This window comes from Mytilus californianus, unplaced genomic scaffold (genome assembly GCF_021869535.1).
Source record: "Mytilus californianus isolate M0D057914Y unplaced genomic scaffold, xbMytCali1.0.p SCAF_3, whole genome shotgun sequence".
NCBI classification, from domain to species: domain Eukaryota; kingdom Metazoa; phylum Mollusca; class Bivalvia; order Mytilida; family Mytilidae; genus Mytilus; species Mytilus californianus.
In genome coordinates this window covers 19,607,031-19,624,267 of record NW_026262679.1, presented here as the reverse complement: position 1 = coordinate 19,624,267, position 17,237 = coordinate 19,607,031, and the positions used below count along the sequence as shown (strand labels likewise).

The 17,237-nt window shown below is 30.5% G+C and overlaps 1 protein-coding gene across 1 annotated transcript; it reads left to right on the top strand.

Annotated features, from left to right (window-relative positions):
* Positions 1–13,505: 13,505 nt before the first annotated feature.
* LOC127734075 (neuropeptide F receptor-like) lies at positions 13,506–14,975 on the top strand. The gene has a single exon (XM_052243700.1). The coding sequence runs from the start codon at positions 13,541–13,543 to the stop codon at positions 14,786–14,788; it is 1,248 nt and encodes a 415-aa protein (XP_052099660.1). The 5' UTR covers positions 13,506–13,540; the 3' UTR covers positions 14,789–14,975.
* The last annotated feature ends 2,262 nt before the right edge of the window (positions 14,976–17,237 follow it).

The window sequence follows — 17,237 nt, the reverse complement described above, 5'->3', positions numbered from 1 at the left end:
TATTCTGTTGTTTTCCTCTTAAAGTTGATGTGTTTCCCTCGGTTATGGTTTGTAACCCTGATTTGTTTTCGCTTAATCGATTTATGACTATTGAACAGTGTTATACTGCTGTTGCCTTTATTTTTCCCCTTTTATTAAAAGAAAGATACCAAGAAGTCAATTCTTAAAGGATGGACTAAATAGGTAGAAAAGTGCAGAAAATGTGTCGAATTGTTTTCAAACCTGATATTGCAACTCCCTCTGTACAGGTGACTATGGAGTTTCGCTGTTGTTTTTATACTTTGAAATTTTAACAATTTTAACAATAAACCTATTATTATTTTAGTTTTCCTAATTCTGCTTGAACACATACAATCATCTGAGACACATAAAAGCCATATGCTTGGACATGTGATCTATCGGAAATCTGTTGTTTCAAACATTTCGCAATAAGGAACGAAATAATAACAACGGTTTGTATCCAATTAGCTGTTTTAAGAATGAATACGAAACTAGTTGAATTTTAACCTGCAGGAATCTTTTATAAAATGACAAACTGTCAATACGCCAATAATAAAAGAAAATGAACCAGAGAAATAAAACCAATCCTGAAGCAATGTATTTTTAATGAGAAATGCAATATTCATACGAATGATACAGTTGCAAACAACTGGGGAAACGAATGCAAGCCTCATTTACCTAATTAGTTTGAAGAAAATTATTTGAAAATAATTTGTTCAGGCACAAATAAATAATATCGGTTATATGTATCTTGGAATGTGAAGTATAAAATCCTTTTGGATATTTATTTGTCTTTAAATTATGACAACAAAAATAATAAATAAAACGAATAAGATTGCAATTCAATCAGAGTATTTTTTTCAGTTTGAAAAACATTAAGAGCAGTTATTGAAGTCAAGTTTGGTAATATTTGTATTGTAGTTTCAGCATAGATGTATTAAAAAATTTCGTACGTTTCCAATGCTATTTCCTAGAACAGTCAGTACATGTCAACCAAAGCTTTTTTAACTGTTTATTTTCTGTATATGACAAAAAAGAAATGATTTTATAAAATAATATAATCTTTTTATGTACTATATTATGTCTTTTTAAGAATTCATATCTCATATCTATTTTATTTTTGCATATATTTGAATTGAAAAGCAAATCATTGTCATAGTTATATGTAACATGGTTTATCAGGAAATTAGATATTCTGTTTAATTTGAAAAATATTAACAGTTTGTATATCTTAAAAGTTGACAACAAACTTACTATATTATGGAAGTTATTCATTATTAATCATTGATATGTTTAAGGTTTAGACTTGTATAAAACTGATATTTACTAATCCGATGCCATATCAGCGAATATGATTCGTTAAAAGACTTTGATATCAATTACACTTTGGGTTAGTGACTAGTGGAGTAGGAACCCGGCTTTGTTGAGATTCATGTAGTCTTCCAACACTGCCACTGTAGAAGCCGGAGTCGGACCCCAGCACCTTTGGTACTGTAAGTAACCGCTCTACTAATTGATATTATGGAGGACTCAACGTGAGCATCTAATAGAGGGCGTTTATATATCTTTCAGGTCAAAGCACCGAAACAACGATAAAAATCAAATATCTTACTAAAATGATAACATTTAAGAGTAAGTTTATTCGAAAGTACACTTTTTTTAAAACCTAAACATAATTAACGAGCATAACAAAAATCATCACCATAAAAAATTAGGTTGTGATACTGCAAATTATTGCGCGCGCTTTTTATTACAATTGTTTGACAATCGATAAAAATGCGAATTTATTATTGCCATTTCTGGAAATGATGAATTAGAATAATGCTATCAGCTTTTACAATGCAAGTATATCGTCGCAATTTATGCAATAATAAAAACATCGTAAACAATTCTGAATTTACAATTTACCATTTGTTATAAAAGGTACAAACAAAATTATGGAAATGTTTTTACCCTTTTGGAGTTCATGCAATTCCTTCAGTTTTCGTTATTTGACTTTGATTTTGGATCAACTTAACGGATTTATGAGATTTCAACATCGATAAACTGCTGTTGACTCTAATTTAAGTTAACTGTGGTAACGAAATGCCTGACTTAATAATTATTCAGTTATACACAGGTCACTTTCAGTGAAATCTAACGCGTCACTATAGAAACGAGTACAACGAATATTTGGAAATATTCATACTGTTAGAACTCCTTGAGACAAAGTTGACCTTAGATGTATTTAGCTGTTTTAGGTCAATTTTTCTCGTGTTTATATCTTATGCATCCTCGGCTTTTAAATGTTTGGTTCTTAGCGTTCCTGATTAAGGAAAATCAAGAAAAGCGCTTAAAACGCACGAAATGATTAAAATATTATTTTCATTGGCGCTTTGGTCGAGACCAAAACGGAGTTTTTATATTGTGCTGTTACACCACTGTTCCAGGTTCAGGATAGTTGAGCTCTCTCAAACTCTGCAATATTTTGAATCTGCATTCCCCAATTCAAGAGCTTGTAATTCAGTGGTTCTCGTTGGTCGTTGTCTATCATACATGTATTTGTCTTTCGTTTAGTGTTTTGAACACTCATTTTAATATTTTACAATTTGGCATGTCGGAGCCTTTTATAACTTATTATACGGTATGGCGTCTGCTCATTGTGGATGGAAGCACGGTGACTTTTAGTTGCTTACATCTGGATGATTGTCATGTGGTCTCTGGTGGATAATTGTCTCATTAGAAATCGTACAGCATCTTTATTTTAAATACATAAATGTCTAAATAGATCTGCGCAGAAAAAAACATCAAAATGTTATTGCTAGATTACTATTAATTACATAACTGTAATGGAAAATCTGCAGACATACGTAAGGAAAACACATGATGTTTTCCTACACAAGATCCATTTCAAATCCTGATATTGGTCTGTGCAGAAAAAACCATTAGAATGTTATTTCTAGATTAATTACATAATAGTGATGGGAAATCTGCAGACATACGTGAGGACAGTACATGATTTTTTCCCTTGCCTGCACAAGATCCGTTTCTAACCCTTATTACAAAAAAACTTATAAATCAGCTTTCTGTTAGTAATACTAAATAGAACAGTGGGATGTTATTGTCGCATAACGTGACTTAGGTATAAACAACTACATTAAGTAAAGAAATAGAACAATGCGAAAACTTCATGTAAAAAACTACAAATGTAATCATGGTAATTGAATGAAGAAAACGAGAATATATTTGACATATCAACTGGTTGAACAATATTTGAATATCAGATAATAACTGTTTGAATATCGTGGCTTTGAAATGAAATTCGTTGATCTCATCCTAAAATGTATTTAACAGTCTTTTGAACTTTAATCAGTTTCAAATATAGAAAGAAATGGACAAGGAATTTTTCAAAGCAGATGCCTAAATTACTAGCGAAACTAGTGAATGCATTTCAAAGCCTTTCGCTCTACACCCTTATAATTGCAAATTGATCTGTTCTTCCGTAGATGAACAATGGCGAGAGTAAACTTAGACAAATCTTAAAAAAATGTTATTGAAATGAATAAACTCATCATAGATACCAGGCTTATAATTTTAAACTCCAGACACGCGTTTCGTCTACAAAGACTCATCAGTGATGAAAACTTAAAAAGGACGAAACGTTATTCTCAATATTCATTGATTACATACTTTTATTTTGTATTTGGTCCTTAATTGCTATAAAAAAAGAGAAAGATCGAATTTTTAAAACATCTCAGTCTTCGCATCAGTAAATATTCATGGAGATTGAACTTCGAGCATTGAATTGTAAAATATTATTAGTAAGCAATATAACACATAATAAACAATCACAGCAGTATTCAATCAAATTTTTCAAAATTATGACATGTAGTCTTAAGTTGAACAGCCAGAATGTCATCACTGTAGATTACAGACAATGAATGTAATTATCTTACAGAAAAAATATTAATTAGTTTATGTGTTCAGCTTAATTTTATTGACATTTAATTTTACACAGTTGCGTTCATTTGATAGAAAAAACAAAAAACGAAACTGTTTTTAATCATTGAAACATTTCTTATTGTAAATAGGATTTCATTCTTAATTCCATATTATATTTTTATATGTAAGATGATAGTTCTACATTTTACACAAATTGTATCATTCGTTATTTAAGCTCTATAGATATGTATGTATGTCTGGTATTCTATGTTATAATACATAGTTGATATTTCGAATGCAAAAATTCCATAATAAATTTGTTCTGTTTATAGATTCAAAATGAATGTGAACAAAAAGGGAAATGAAAAAGTAATCCATTTAATACAATATGAATAAGTATATGGTGAGAAATAAATTAAAGACAAACTCAATCATAGATTAGGAAAAAACATTTATACAGTACCATGTACCCGCAGTTGAACATGAAGCCTGTAAATGTTAATTTCATGTATGTGTTCGTCCTGTTAAAATTCATGTAAAAAGACTGTTGTGTTGATGCTTACGTCTTTCAGTCAACAGCGTTAATGCCGAGTCAATTTCGAAGTTAAAGATCGTTAAATGCAAAAAGTCCAAAAAAACAATACAATATCAGGCTTATTCCACCAATAAAAGTGTATCCGTGGGTAGAATCACATTACTGTTTAGAATGATTTAAACATTTTGATGGAAATAAATGTACAGAAAATGATCGCATCAATGATTTACATGTCAGCTAATATTTAAATAAAGTCAATTTCCAAGTTCTATCCATTTATATAAGTTTAGTGGTGAATGAACTGCTATGTCTTCATGTGCAACGACAAAGATATTATTTTAAGATGTTAGTAATATATCAATATGACATATCCACGATATTTGTTCAAAAGCTTCGACTTATCACACATTTATATTATAAGACAACATCGTAAGACTGACATCTTATAATTACAAGGAATTGTTTTATCAATTACAAAATTGCTTTCATCAGGAAGCATTGGGTAAGGTTAAGATTGTAAATTTAAATTAACGCATCTTAAATATCTGACTTCGTAAACTTTCAATATATATTGTTATTTTTTCTACGCGAGTTTTCTCCTAAGATTTGATGAAAAATTGCTTTCATTGATTAGTTTAGATGGAAGCTTATTTACATCACAACTTACAAGGTCTGTTTACAGATGACTGATGCTTTGGAGAAGTACAAAATTTGTTTTATTCTTTACTTTGAAAAGCGAGTAAATTATGAACGTAACTCATCAGGAGTAGTATATCTTGGCAAAACGTTGGTTGATTAAAACAACACAAATCATACTAATCGAATCTTCAATAGAAAAATGAATAAAAGAATATCTTCCCCTTCCTAGCAGATCGGTATTGATTTGTCTGTTAGGTGGTCTGAAATTACGAATTCATTTGTTCACCGAAACTGAATGTTTGCGATCTATTAATATTTTATCTTGCAGACATTCCTTTGTTGAACTTGTGTTGTTTGGTTTCTGTCTCATTGACAATAACGTTTTAGAAATTTTCTGCTGAATTTGTTTTAATGATTCGGCTATATCAATACAAATACAATAGAAATGGTAAAGTGCTTTGATTGAAATATTACATGATATTACTTGAGTTCGTTAAACCTTTTTCAATCGAAATAACACATACAATTAATAGAAATCGTATAGACTTATAATCTTAGAATTCTAATTGAACTAAAATACATAAAATATTTTTTATAAAAGGAAGAATTATAATCTCGCGGTATCTCATTATATTTAGCCTTTAGTATGTCATTCAAATGTAAGTTTTTATGGTTGTCGAATAATAATTATGAAAACATCAAACAGAAATCATAAAGGTATATATTGCCAACTTAATATAATACAAGAAGTAATTCGTCAGGGATTTCGGGTATTTGAATGGGATTATCACACATTTTTCAGTAGATCTCAAGAAGCTTATCATTTATTGAATCCATCCTCTCCTAGAATTTCACTGCATGCATTAACATGATATTTTCTGTATGATCGAATACATAAGTAATATCTTTATATCAAAATATATTTGACTTTGAGAATATATGTACTTTTGTAAGCTAATGTTCTTAACAGAAATCCGAAACACAAATAAATAACAATGCATCTAAATCAAAGAGTCTGAGCTAAAATTATTTTAAAATGGTGACTTATCTATAAACACTTATAATAGTGGTGAATAAAAGGCAATTACTTTTATAAGCAAAGCTTGGAATGAAAAGTGCTATTTATCCCCAATTAGGAGACCCAACCCGAATCCTTGAAATTTTTCAAAAAAGGTACTTAATTTACTGTACGAGACAAAAAGAAAAGCAAGACATGGTGAATGTAAAATATATTAGAGCTGTCGAAACGTTTTTTAACATAAGAAATACTTTTTGAGTAATACTCATTTTGAGTAATACTCTTTTTTGTGTTAAATTCTATAACTAAACTAACTGACAACTAAAAAAAGCACATCAAGTTACTCTTTAAATCAACTACAAAAAAAATATACATTAAATGAACTTTTATTGTAGTCCAACATTCCTGTCATCTACAAAAACTAACATATATATATATATAAACCTGAAATGTAGACTTAACCTATGGTAATTTCTACTCAAAATCAAACAAATAGAATACAAAATAAACAGTTAAAGCAAGCTGTATTGACCTTTACAAATAGCTTAACATAATGAAAAATAGATGAAAAATACACATACACCAAAATGCGTTGTCTTTTTTAATTTACATGTATAGTTCTAGTAAACAGAAAGCTAAAAAAAAATATGTCGATCTAATACGGGAAAAACAAAACATAAATTCATTCAACAAATTTAATAAGCTAAAACGAAAAAAATTCAGATTGCAGAGCAGGCAATATTGACCTATGCAATAGTTAAACTTTGATTCTCCATTAAAGTTACAAAGCTATCCTCTGATAACTTTTACAACTAAATTAATACATACTATAAAGTAAAGCAAGTCATGTGGACTCTATCTGTGAGTATGTTATATCTTTTACTAATAAGTGTGAAACTAATAAAGTTATTAAAAGTCCTATATAATGTGGACATTTTCCAAAATCAAAGCTATTGTTAACGCCTTATCCTGCAGAAAACCTCAAGATTTTGTAAAGTTGTTTTAACAAAATATTTGTCTGTTGGGTCATAAAAAAACTTAGATGTGTCTATGAAACTGATTACTGATATGTTTGATACAATGGTAGATGGGTGCTGCTTTTAAAAAATCAACTGAGAACTATAATTAAATTACATGATGGAATTAATTGAACTTCGCAAAAAATCTTAAGGAAACTTTTTAATACACATTTAACATTCAATTATATAACGACACCGTAGCGTCTTGTAATGATGCCCTAATAAGCCGATTAGTGAAAAATGCAAACATTGCGATGAAATGGCCACAGGAGAAGAATATAGCAAAGGAGCAATCCATTGTTCTTCCTGAAAAGAAAAATGAAACAACAAGTCACCAGTTACTTTCGACTTCCAAAGAATATGTTAAGGTTGGAAAATAAGTGTTGTATTGTAATGCTGCTAGCATTTACCTTCATATCAATTTCAATACATTCTTCTCACGAGAAGATGTTTATAGATAATTTATCAACAGCTGAACTGTCCGTTACAAACAGTATTTCATGATTAGCAAATAAAGGACCCAAACTATCAATAGCTAATTTAACCTGAAAACCATCTGTTGCTAAAACATCTGCAAAACCGTCATGTGTTTATGTAGCATCTGAAAAAAAATATAAAAACATTACATAAAATTCTTTCTTAGAATTAAAAGATAACAATGATTAATAATTGTCATCTTTACATACTGACATGGCGACGACATTACCTTGCAAGTGGAACATATAAAGTGTTAATCTGAATCCTTTCATTTACAAATGTCGACTTCATGTACAAGCAAAACGTATTTCCTTTTGCAAAACTATTTAAATAACTTTTGTGATTGATGTCTTTCCTTTAAGCTGGGGAAGCAAATAGTTATATTCTAATAACTATATAGAAAATTACAATAAAAAATATCTTTAAACTTTTTGAATATGAAACTCGAATATTCAATATATTTTTCCATAGAGTATCGCTAATGAGCTTGGCATACAGATATATCATGTATAGACATTTTTTCTCCTTTTCCCGTAGATCGATGTGATAAAGACAATATTTTTTCGACTTATGAGTTTGAATATCCCTTTGGTATCTTTCTCTTCTCTTTTAGCAAACGAGTTAGAAAATATATTCACCGTAAGAAGAAGAAAAAGATCATCACCGTTCAAAAAAAAAAAAAAGAAAACTATCAATACGGAAAGACAAATCTTCTCGTTTGTTGTAAAAATTAAAAAGTAAAGTAACAAAAATACCGAACTGCAATGACAATTCAGAACAGGAAGTCCCTTATCAAATGGCAAAACCAAAAGTTCAAACCTATATAAAAACGAACGGAAAAAAACTGTCATATTTCTGACTTGGTACAGACATTTTCCTTGTAAAACTGAAATATCCCAATTTACAAAAGGACAATAATTGCTGTCAATTTTATATCTATTCAAAATGAGTTCTCTTGGGTAAGCTTTCGCAGTAGAAGTGGATAATTCTTGATTATTCGAAGCTATTAAATGGAATTAAGAAGGATCTGAACGGAGTTTGGCTAAAAACTGTGACTCATAACATTACTGGAAAACATCTTTTAATGAAGGGACGCAAATGGTATTCATAGGAATAACTACAACCTATCGATAAACATAATTGTCGATGGAGAAAATTTGGCTTTCATTATCTCATCACAGTTCTACTAGTATTTTTACTTTTTGAATTACAGTAGACTATTTGCAATCAGATTTTTCAAAAGACTATTTGAATAAATATGAAAACTTCTCTTTGTTGAATTAGGATAACAGTAGTTTACAAATGTTCTAATCCCATAATTTGATTAAGAAGACAAATCAAGTAGGCAACAGACAAAAACTGATGGAATCGCATGAACTCCAAATGGAGCGAGATCGGGTGTGTCGACAAGGTATATCGCTTACTATACATGCATTACCCGCCATGCAAATCAAAACTTAGTCAAAATGTCACAATTGGGAATAGGACTGTATCAGTAAAACTACAGATTAGACAACTATTCTGGTATCTAAAGATCTATTACTGCGAAAACATGTGAATTGAGGCACATACATATCGTATCGGTCGATCAATTCTTGATATATCTTTTAGAAGTGTAGCGTATAGAATCAAAAAGCCATGACTGTCAATCGAATTGAATGGACCATCAAAGGCAAGTAATTATCTAAACATCCAAACAGTTTTATATACTCGGGAAAAAGATGATCTGATTATTGTCATATGCTTTATTTCAAACATTAATGATAAGTGCTTTAATTACAGTATGAGAATAGTTAAAATGACTTCAAAATTAGTTATAGTTCACTTACCAGAAGTCGAAATGGAACAATACAAAATACCGTTTGTGTAGTTTATGTAGCTTATACACAGTAGGGACCTTTAAATGTTCAGATGAGACCTTAAGCTAAGATATGATAATGATACGATTGTCCACTATTTGAATGTTTGTGGAGCGCACGGCCTTGAATGTGGAGGAATTTATAATTCAATTTTTAAGAACAACCATGTAGTATTTACGTCATCTAACGACTACTTATTTTTGTTGTCTGCTTTGTCGGCCTGTACAAACACAAAACGTTTTGCGAGTACTTAGATTTTATTTCTAATCCTAGAAAAGGGATTACTCTTAAACCTTTTACTGATATCTAAATCGTTTTTGAAATGTGATAATACATTTATTCGTACTCCAATTTTAACAATATTGCATGTTATTTATGAAGTTAGCTTTAGATACTTGTTTTCATTTCACGATGACGGTACTTTAGGTGCCATTATTATATATTATCTATGTGTCATTTATTGTTTATCTACAAGCAGTCTATTTAGTGGTATCTTCATCAATTATTTATGTTACAACGATTCGTATGTGCCTCATTTGTTTGATATTTTGTTACATCTTTATATATCTTTATATATTTCAAGAACTTGAAAGTAAGCTTACATGTATTTTGTTTCTACAATGTCTTTCATGCAATATTTGTGTATAATTTTCTTAATCATTTTTTGGCTGGTCAGTCTAGCATGCACCCTTAGTGTTGAATCTTCAGGAAATCCATACTACTTATAGTTCTAAATGTAAACAATTATTCGTGATTGTTTTTAGAAAGTCAGGACATATTTTACCTGGAAGGCTTTGCATGAAGAATTGATACATGAAGTTGTTGTCAAGCATTATGCTGTTTGTCGTGTTGACGAACGTTTTGACTCGATCTTTCTGTCTCTTTGTTATATTGTATAAGATTAATTTCTTTAAATCCTTATGTTTTTGTAATTTTTAAACTAAAATTAGTTTTTTTTCACCGAGAGTTTCAAAATTTTGGAAAAACATTAAGGAAACGCCAGTGTAAAAAAATAGTTTAAATTTGGAATCAATAAAATATACACCAAAACAGGACTAATGGGAGAACTGTGTATCTATTATGAGGCAGGTGTTACCTGGGAGAGAGTACGAAGACTGTATTGAAAATACTCAAACGAGCGCTATTTCTTTTTACAAATAAAGTTAATATATAATTATTTTTCGTTTTTTATTTACTCGGGGCATCAAATATTTTTGCAGTGTGTAATAACATTAGAAAACTAATTTAAAAAAATCAGTCAATACAATATTGGAAATACTTTACGTAATTTGCTTCTTACTTGAGGCCCAAACAATACACAACCCGGTTTACAACAATATGACTAATTTGTCGCATAATATAGACTGAATAAGTAAGTTGGAATTCAGAGGTGTTATCTATGTTGAGTATGCAGAGTCTTATGTGATATCCTCAACGTTCATTATTTAGTTTTGAATATTGGAGGAACAGCTTAAAAATAGATGTTTTAGGAAAGTTCTTCCCGTCTTTCAATTTAACTAAATACTTGCAATTCCAATGTACACACATGAAAGGTAGAAATACGACTTAAAATGAACATCTTATTCAAACAAAAAACGGACCACAAAGTTCTTAAATAAATTAGAATTGGCATAAGACTAGCAAACATGATAACAAAAATACCGAACTCCACGGTAAATTCAAAAAAGGGAAGTCCATAAAAACTGACAAAATCAAACGTTATCAATTAACGGAACGAGTGAAAAACAACTGTCATATTCCTGTCTTGGTATAGGCATTTTACGAAGAAAATGGTTGGTTAAACCTAGTTTTATAGCTAGCTAAACCTCCAACTTGTATGACAGTTTTTTATACTTCCGTTGTATTCATAAAATTGTGTGAGCACACTAAACAGATATTACTAGATAAATATGACAAGAACTGGGATCCAGCAGCCAAAATAGTGTAAGCATGCATCACAACTGACTAAAAAAATTCCAACAAATATACAAATAAATCTAACAAAGACACTAATCCTTTCAACAAAAGTATCACAATGAACATTTCCATTTTCAATAACTTGTCATAAATTTGCATTAAAATTGAATCTTTCTGAGTACTTAGTGTCGATATACGTTAGCTGCAATCAGTAATAATGAAAAGGATATCAAAAGTCATGCCTAACTTAACGATTTATATTCCTGTAGGCACTGTTTATTGTAATTGAATGGTGTAACACTCGAAAAAATAACATTATCGCACTGATTTTGTCATTAAAATTGTCTGTTTTGTCAAAAGTCATTCGACAACAGGGAATATTTTGTAATCGTGAATGGTAATGCATACTTAATCTACTAACATTGTCTCCATAAACAATATCCAGGAAGTTGTCTTTTTTATTTAGCATCAGATGTCGTATTTCTTATGTAACATGACTGGAATCATTGATGTAACAAAGGTCATATGGCTATTAAATGACAGAAAACAGACACATACACCAACTTACTTTTGTACACAATCTTATTGTTCTCATTATGCATGCTTAGATGATTGCTTTGAAATTCACTTTGTCGCGTTTTAACCGTCATTTTAGATAATACTATGTTTATTATACAAACATTAAATATACAATGTTATTGACCTTCTTAATATGTAGTCTTGAAAGTTATGAAAATTATTTCGAAAACACGTTGCGTGCGCATTAAAATCTTTATTACATATTTAGATCATTTTCATTGCATAGTTTTTGCGGCTTGTAGACTCTTGTCCCAAGGGAACTGATTATCTAGCAGTCAATGATTCCTCATATTTCCGTGACTTTAAAAATGACATTAGGACTGTTTTGTATAGGTTATTTTTATATAAATAGACTTAAACTTAGACGGATTCTCTCTCATGAAAAGTTGAACTTCTGCTTGGTCAGTTTATACACTTTCGGTTTAATAATCACAAACTTGTTATGGACACTAGGCTTTCCAAACTTTGATCTACAGCATACCAATGGTGACTTGTCGAAAAAAGCAAATGACTGAAACACGCAATCATATAACTGTTCTGAAAATAGCTTAATTATCTTTCGAGTGCATCAAAAGACATCAATGGCTACCTAGGACAGGAAATGCAGAAAACTCTGAATTCATCGGCAGCGAGGAAGTTTCTTATGAAGCTGTCAACCAGAACTAATGATATAAACTGTGTTAAAGATTCATTCAATTAAAATGACAGTTAGACCATATGTCAAAGGATATTATTGTTATTTGTCAATTTGAAATCATTTTAAACGAGATAACTATGTCGTTATAACAAGATAGTTTTGTCGTTAATTCGACATAATATATCGTTTAAACGCAATCACACATCTCGTTAAATTGATAGTATATGTCGTAAGAATGTCATATTATCTTGTTAAATAGACTTGGTATGTAAAAACAACGACATCTCATGTCAAAATTACGATATTTATTTAAGTCTGTAAAACAGAATTAAAAAGAATTAATTAAGAATTTCGATTAGGCTATAATAATGGTGAGACTACTATGTAAAAGTTTTAAAAGTATCTTGAGATACACGTAACCCACGGTTTTAAACAGTAGACAAGAGACTATGTCAATTGCTCTAAAAAGCCATTTTTGTTCCCTACAAAACTTTATTAATATATATATATATATACCTAGGTCGATGTGGAAGGGAAAAACAGTATTAATTAACAAATAAATAACTTGACCTGTTTCAATAACACTAAGATTTAAAACAATAACTGACTAGTCAACATATAATCGTCTGTGTTAATAATATTAGATTGACCTAAATTCAGGCTATCTATTTTCAACACAGAGCGTAGTGTTGATAATAATATTCTAAGATTACTCATCTCTGACTACCTTATCCTAAAATAACATGAAAGATACAAGTTGCTTATGGCGTAGAGTTGATCGAAAGTTTTTGCAGTTGAACGTCATTCAAATCAATATTATAAAGCAAAAACGCGGAGTAAGCATAAGCTTTGATCGATGTGATCATATGATACTTTTATTTTTCAGATTATTTCATGATGACAAATGACACTGAATACACCATTATACAGAATACAACCATGGCAAATTGTTCCCTAATTAACGCAACGTTGACGTGTAATCATACAGATTGGCTATCAAAGTACTACTATGAGGATATGTTTCAGGCCGCAACGGAGATGTCACAATCGCGCAGATTTGACGAAACAACAGAAGCAATTATAATTGCCTTTTACGCCATCTTAATCGTATTTGGTGCAACAGGAAATGGGCTTGTATGTTATGTTGTGACTAGAAATGCCCACATGAGGACACCCAGAAATATATTTATTATCAATTTGTCGATATCAGATCTTACACTTTGCCTTTTCACGCAACCGTTAAATTTGTATAGATTGTTACATCACTACTGGTTGCTAGGAGGATTTATGTGTAAGTTTGTTGCCATGTGCCAAGGCACTAATATATTTGTGTCAACCATTAGTATAACGGCCATTGCACTTGACAGATTTCAGGTAATTGTATATCCAACAAAAGACAGTATGAAGAAATTAGGTGCTGCGGCAGCACTTGTGTCAATTTGGATCATTTCATTTTTCATGGCAAGTCCATTATTAATATTTAACGTATATAAGGTGTCAAAACCAATTGATGTTCCTGTGTATTTCTATCATTGTCATGAAGACCTTACATTGATTGAAGAGAAAGGAGCATACTCAATAGCATCTATGGTTGTTCAATACATATTGCCTATTGCTATTGTGGTCGTTGCGCATGCAAGAATATGTCACAAACTCAAATACAGAATGGTTAATCAAAATAATCAAGCACAAAACACAAGTCGGTCACCATTTCAAAAAAAGAAAAATGAACGCCAAGAAAGAAGAAAAAGACGAACAAATGTTTTACTAGCCATGATTGCAAGCGTGTTTGCAATTAGCTGGTTTCCGTTAAACATTTTAAATATATTACTTGACGTATCAAACGGCAAACTGAAAGCATTAGAAGAAAATGTTTCCGTTGCATTTGTTGTCTGTCATATTTTAGTCCTCAGTTCTGCATGCACAAATCCACTTCTTTACGGATGGCTTAATGAAAACTTCAGAAGTGAGTTCATAAAAGTATTGTGTTGTAAATGTTGTTATAAAGTTAAGAAATCCGTACAGAATTGTTGCGCACAAATAGAAGGCACAGAAGTACCAGTTATCATATTTACTCGGGAAACGAATGGTGGGAATTGTACGACACAAGTCGAGAAGGATGGCTACTCAGTTACTGGGACTGCACTAAATTCCGTCACCGAGTTCAGATCTCAGGTTTCCTTGTAAATAACATTGCTGCAAAGGCCTTATTACAATGATGAAGTTTTTTAAGCAATGTAACATTTGTTTGAAAGTATGATTCCTAATATTATTGCAATGATTGTAATGAATAATTCTTTTTTTGCAGGATTTTTGGTACAAACACAAAAGTTAATATAGATATTGCGAATGATTTACTTTTTTATTCCTATGATTTTATTATTATTTGTCTAAGTCTGTCTGCACATAAACATATATTATCTATTATCTTGCTGTGTTGAAGACCCATTGGTGGCCCTGGGCTGTTTTCACTCCTTTGGTCGGGTTGTTGTCTCTTTGACACATTTCCCGTTTCCATTCTCAATTTTATTAGTACGTAAATTTGATAAAAACAATTAATTTTAAATTATGAAATCAAGAAGACATTTACGTGTACAAAACTATCTGGATTAGTTAAATTGAACATTGGAAAAAACATAAACGTAATTACGATTTTAAAATACACATTTGTTGATTTTGTGAACTTTCAACTCTACTTGTACGTACTCTATAAGTGTTAAACGTCGTTAAGCACACTTGAAAGACTAATAATCATTTAAAACCACCATGAAGTCTTACGAAATCTGAAATTAATACAGCATAAACTTCAAGAACATGGTGTAAGGAAATGTTGTCTTATACATTAAAAAACGTTATTTGTGCGTTTTTTTTGTCATTCGTTTATTTTAACTGAAATAACACATTCTACAAATGAAAGAATATATGGTATATGCGCCAATGAGACAGTAATCAAACGACCCAAGTCAAACTTATCTAAAGGTTAGCTTACAACGATACACAAATGTCTACACAATATGTAAGACTCACCGAGTCTATCCTATCATGGCAATGCCAAGCTCTTAATCACACCATAGTTTGATAAGTTGTGAATACATATACTAATACAAATCTAATATCGTAAACACACAACTTCATTGACGATGCTCCTTCATTTACACAGATACATAAACATGTGGCGCAAATAAACCAAAAAATATTAGGTCCAAAACAACCCCTTTAAATCTCAATAAGTGAAATGTAACGTACACAAAATATAAAACCGTTTCACTATATGAAACAAGTAAAACAAATTATGAGACACAATTGTATCAAAGATTGTGTGCAGTTACAAAAATTAAGGTTAAAGTAAATTACCTGCAAATATGACATTATGTAATCCTACACTGTAATATCAGCGGTTAAACTTTAAAAGTACTGGAAGACATGTAAATGTGCATTGCATAAAATAAATTTGTCTTCATATTTTTCACTGCAGAAAACAAAAAAATTTCTTCGTTGTGTTTTATTTTCAATAAACGTTTGAAAAACTATACCAAAAATAGCGGTACTTCTGTTGATCATGACTTATAGATATTTAACTGCTCTAGAGGAGTACTATTTAAGATCAGTTGATAGGGCGGTTGCTTACTTTGTCAGGGTCTCAGGAAATAGAACATTATATGATAACATTATACAGTATAAGAAAAAAGTTGCGGGCTTTTAGAATATTAGCCAAGCCTTGATGATATAATTTGAGTGTAGTGTCATTGAAGTGACGTTATTACATGCAGCAAGATTTTTTCCAGATTTTTACCAAATATGAGCTAAGGTTAAGAACATGTTGGATCAACACAGACTACAAACATTCCAAAAAATATATTTTGCCAATGAATAAATAAATTGACAGTAAATGATACCTTCTTCTATTATCTGGTTGAATAAAATTAGAATATTTATTAGCGCATATTTTCATTTGAATTTAACGTATAGTTTCCCCCCAAAGGAGACCTTCTGTGTGTGTTCACACAATACCTGGCAACAAGCTTTATACTATTAGAAACTCTGCGAACGACAATGTTTATACATTGCTACAACACTGAATTATGAAGCTGTCTGCTACAGATATGTATGTATATATATATATAACTCAGAATTTAAGATATCGGTAGAAATCCATCTTTGAAGGTCAACACATTTATTTTTATTCATTCTACAAGAGAAAAAAATACTGATATCAGCTGAAAAAAAGTCAGAAAATACCATGGAAGTCAATCAACACATTTGTAATAGTAGTAAGCTGAAAAGGGAATGACAGCACTGTGACCAAAAGTTAAAACAACTAAGTTATTTGATGAAAATAGGAGGGAAACCATTATTTGTGTTTTCCTGTACATATAATGAAACATTTAGAATGAGCTATTTCAAGGTTAATAAAATTAAAATGTTCATGTATATGGAAAGGTTATAAACCCGTAATGAGATTTTTTTCTAAACAATTCAAATATATTCTTTCTTTGGTATCATTAGCCTCTTATTTATCAATGAGAAAAGTTCTGAGGAAAAACATCTTTACAGGGAACGTCTGTGAGTATATTGGTCTGAAACACATTCTTTACCTTAATATAAGGACCAATGAAAGCCAGATTAGTACAATTAC

Bases quoted from the DNA above. Each gene is read 5' to 3' on its own strand.
- LOC127734075 (XM_052243700.1), top strand. From the start codon at position 13,541: ATGGCAAATTGTTCCCTAATTAACGCAACGTTGACGTGTAATCATACA.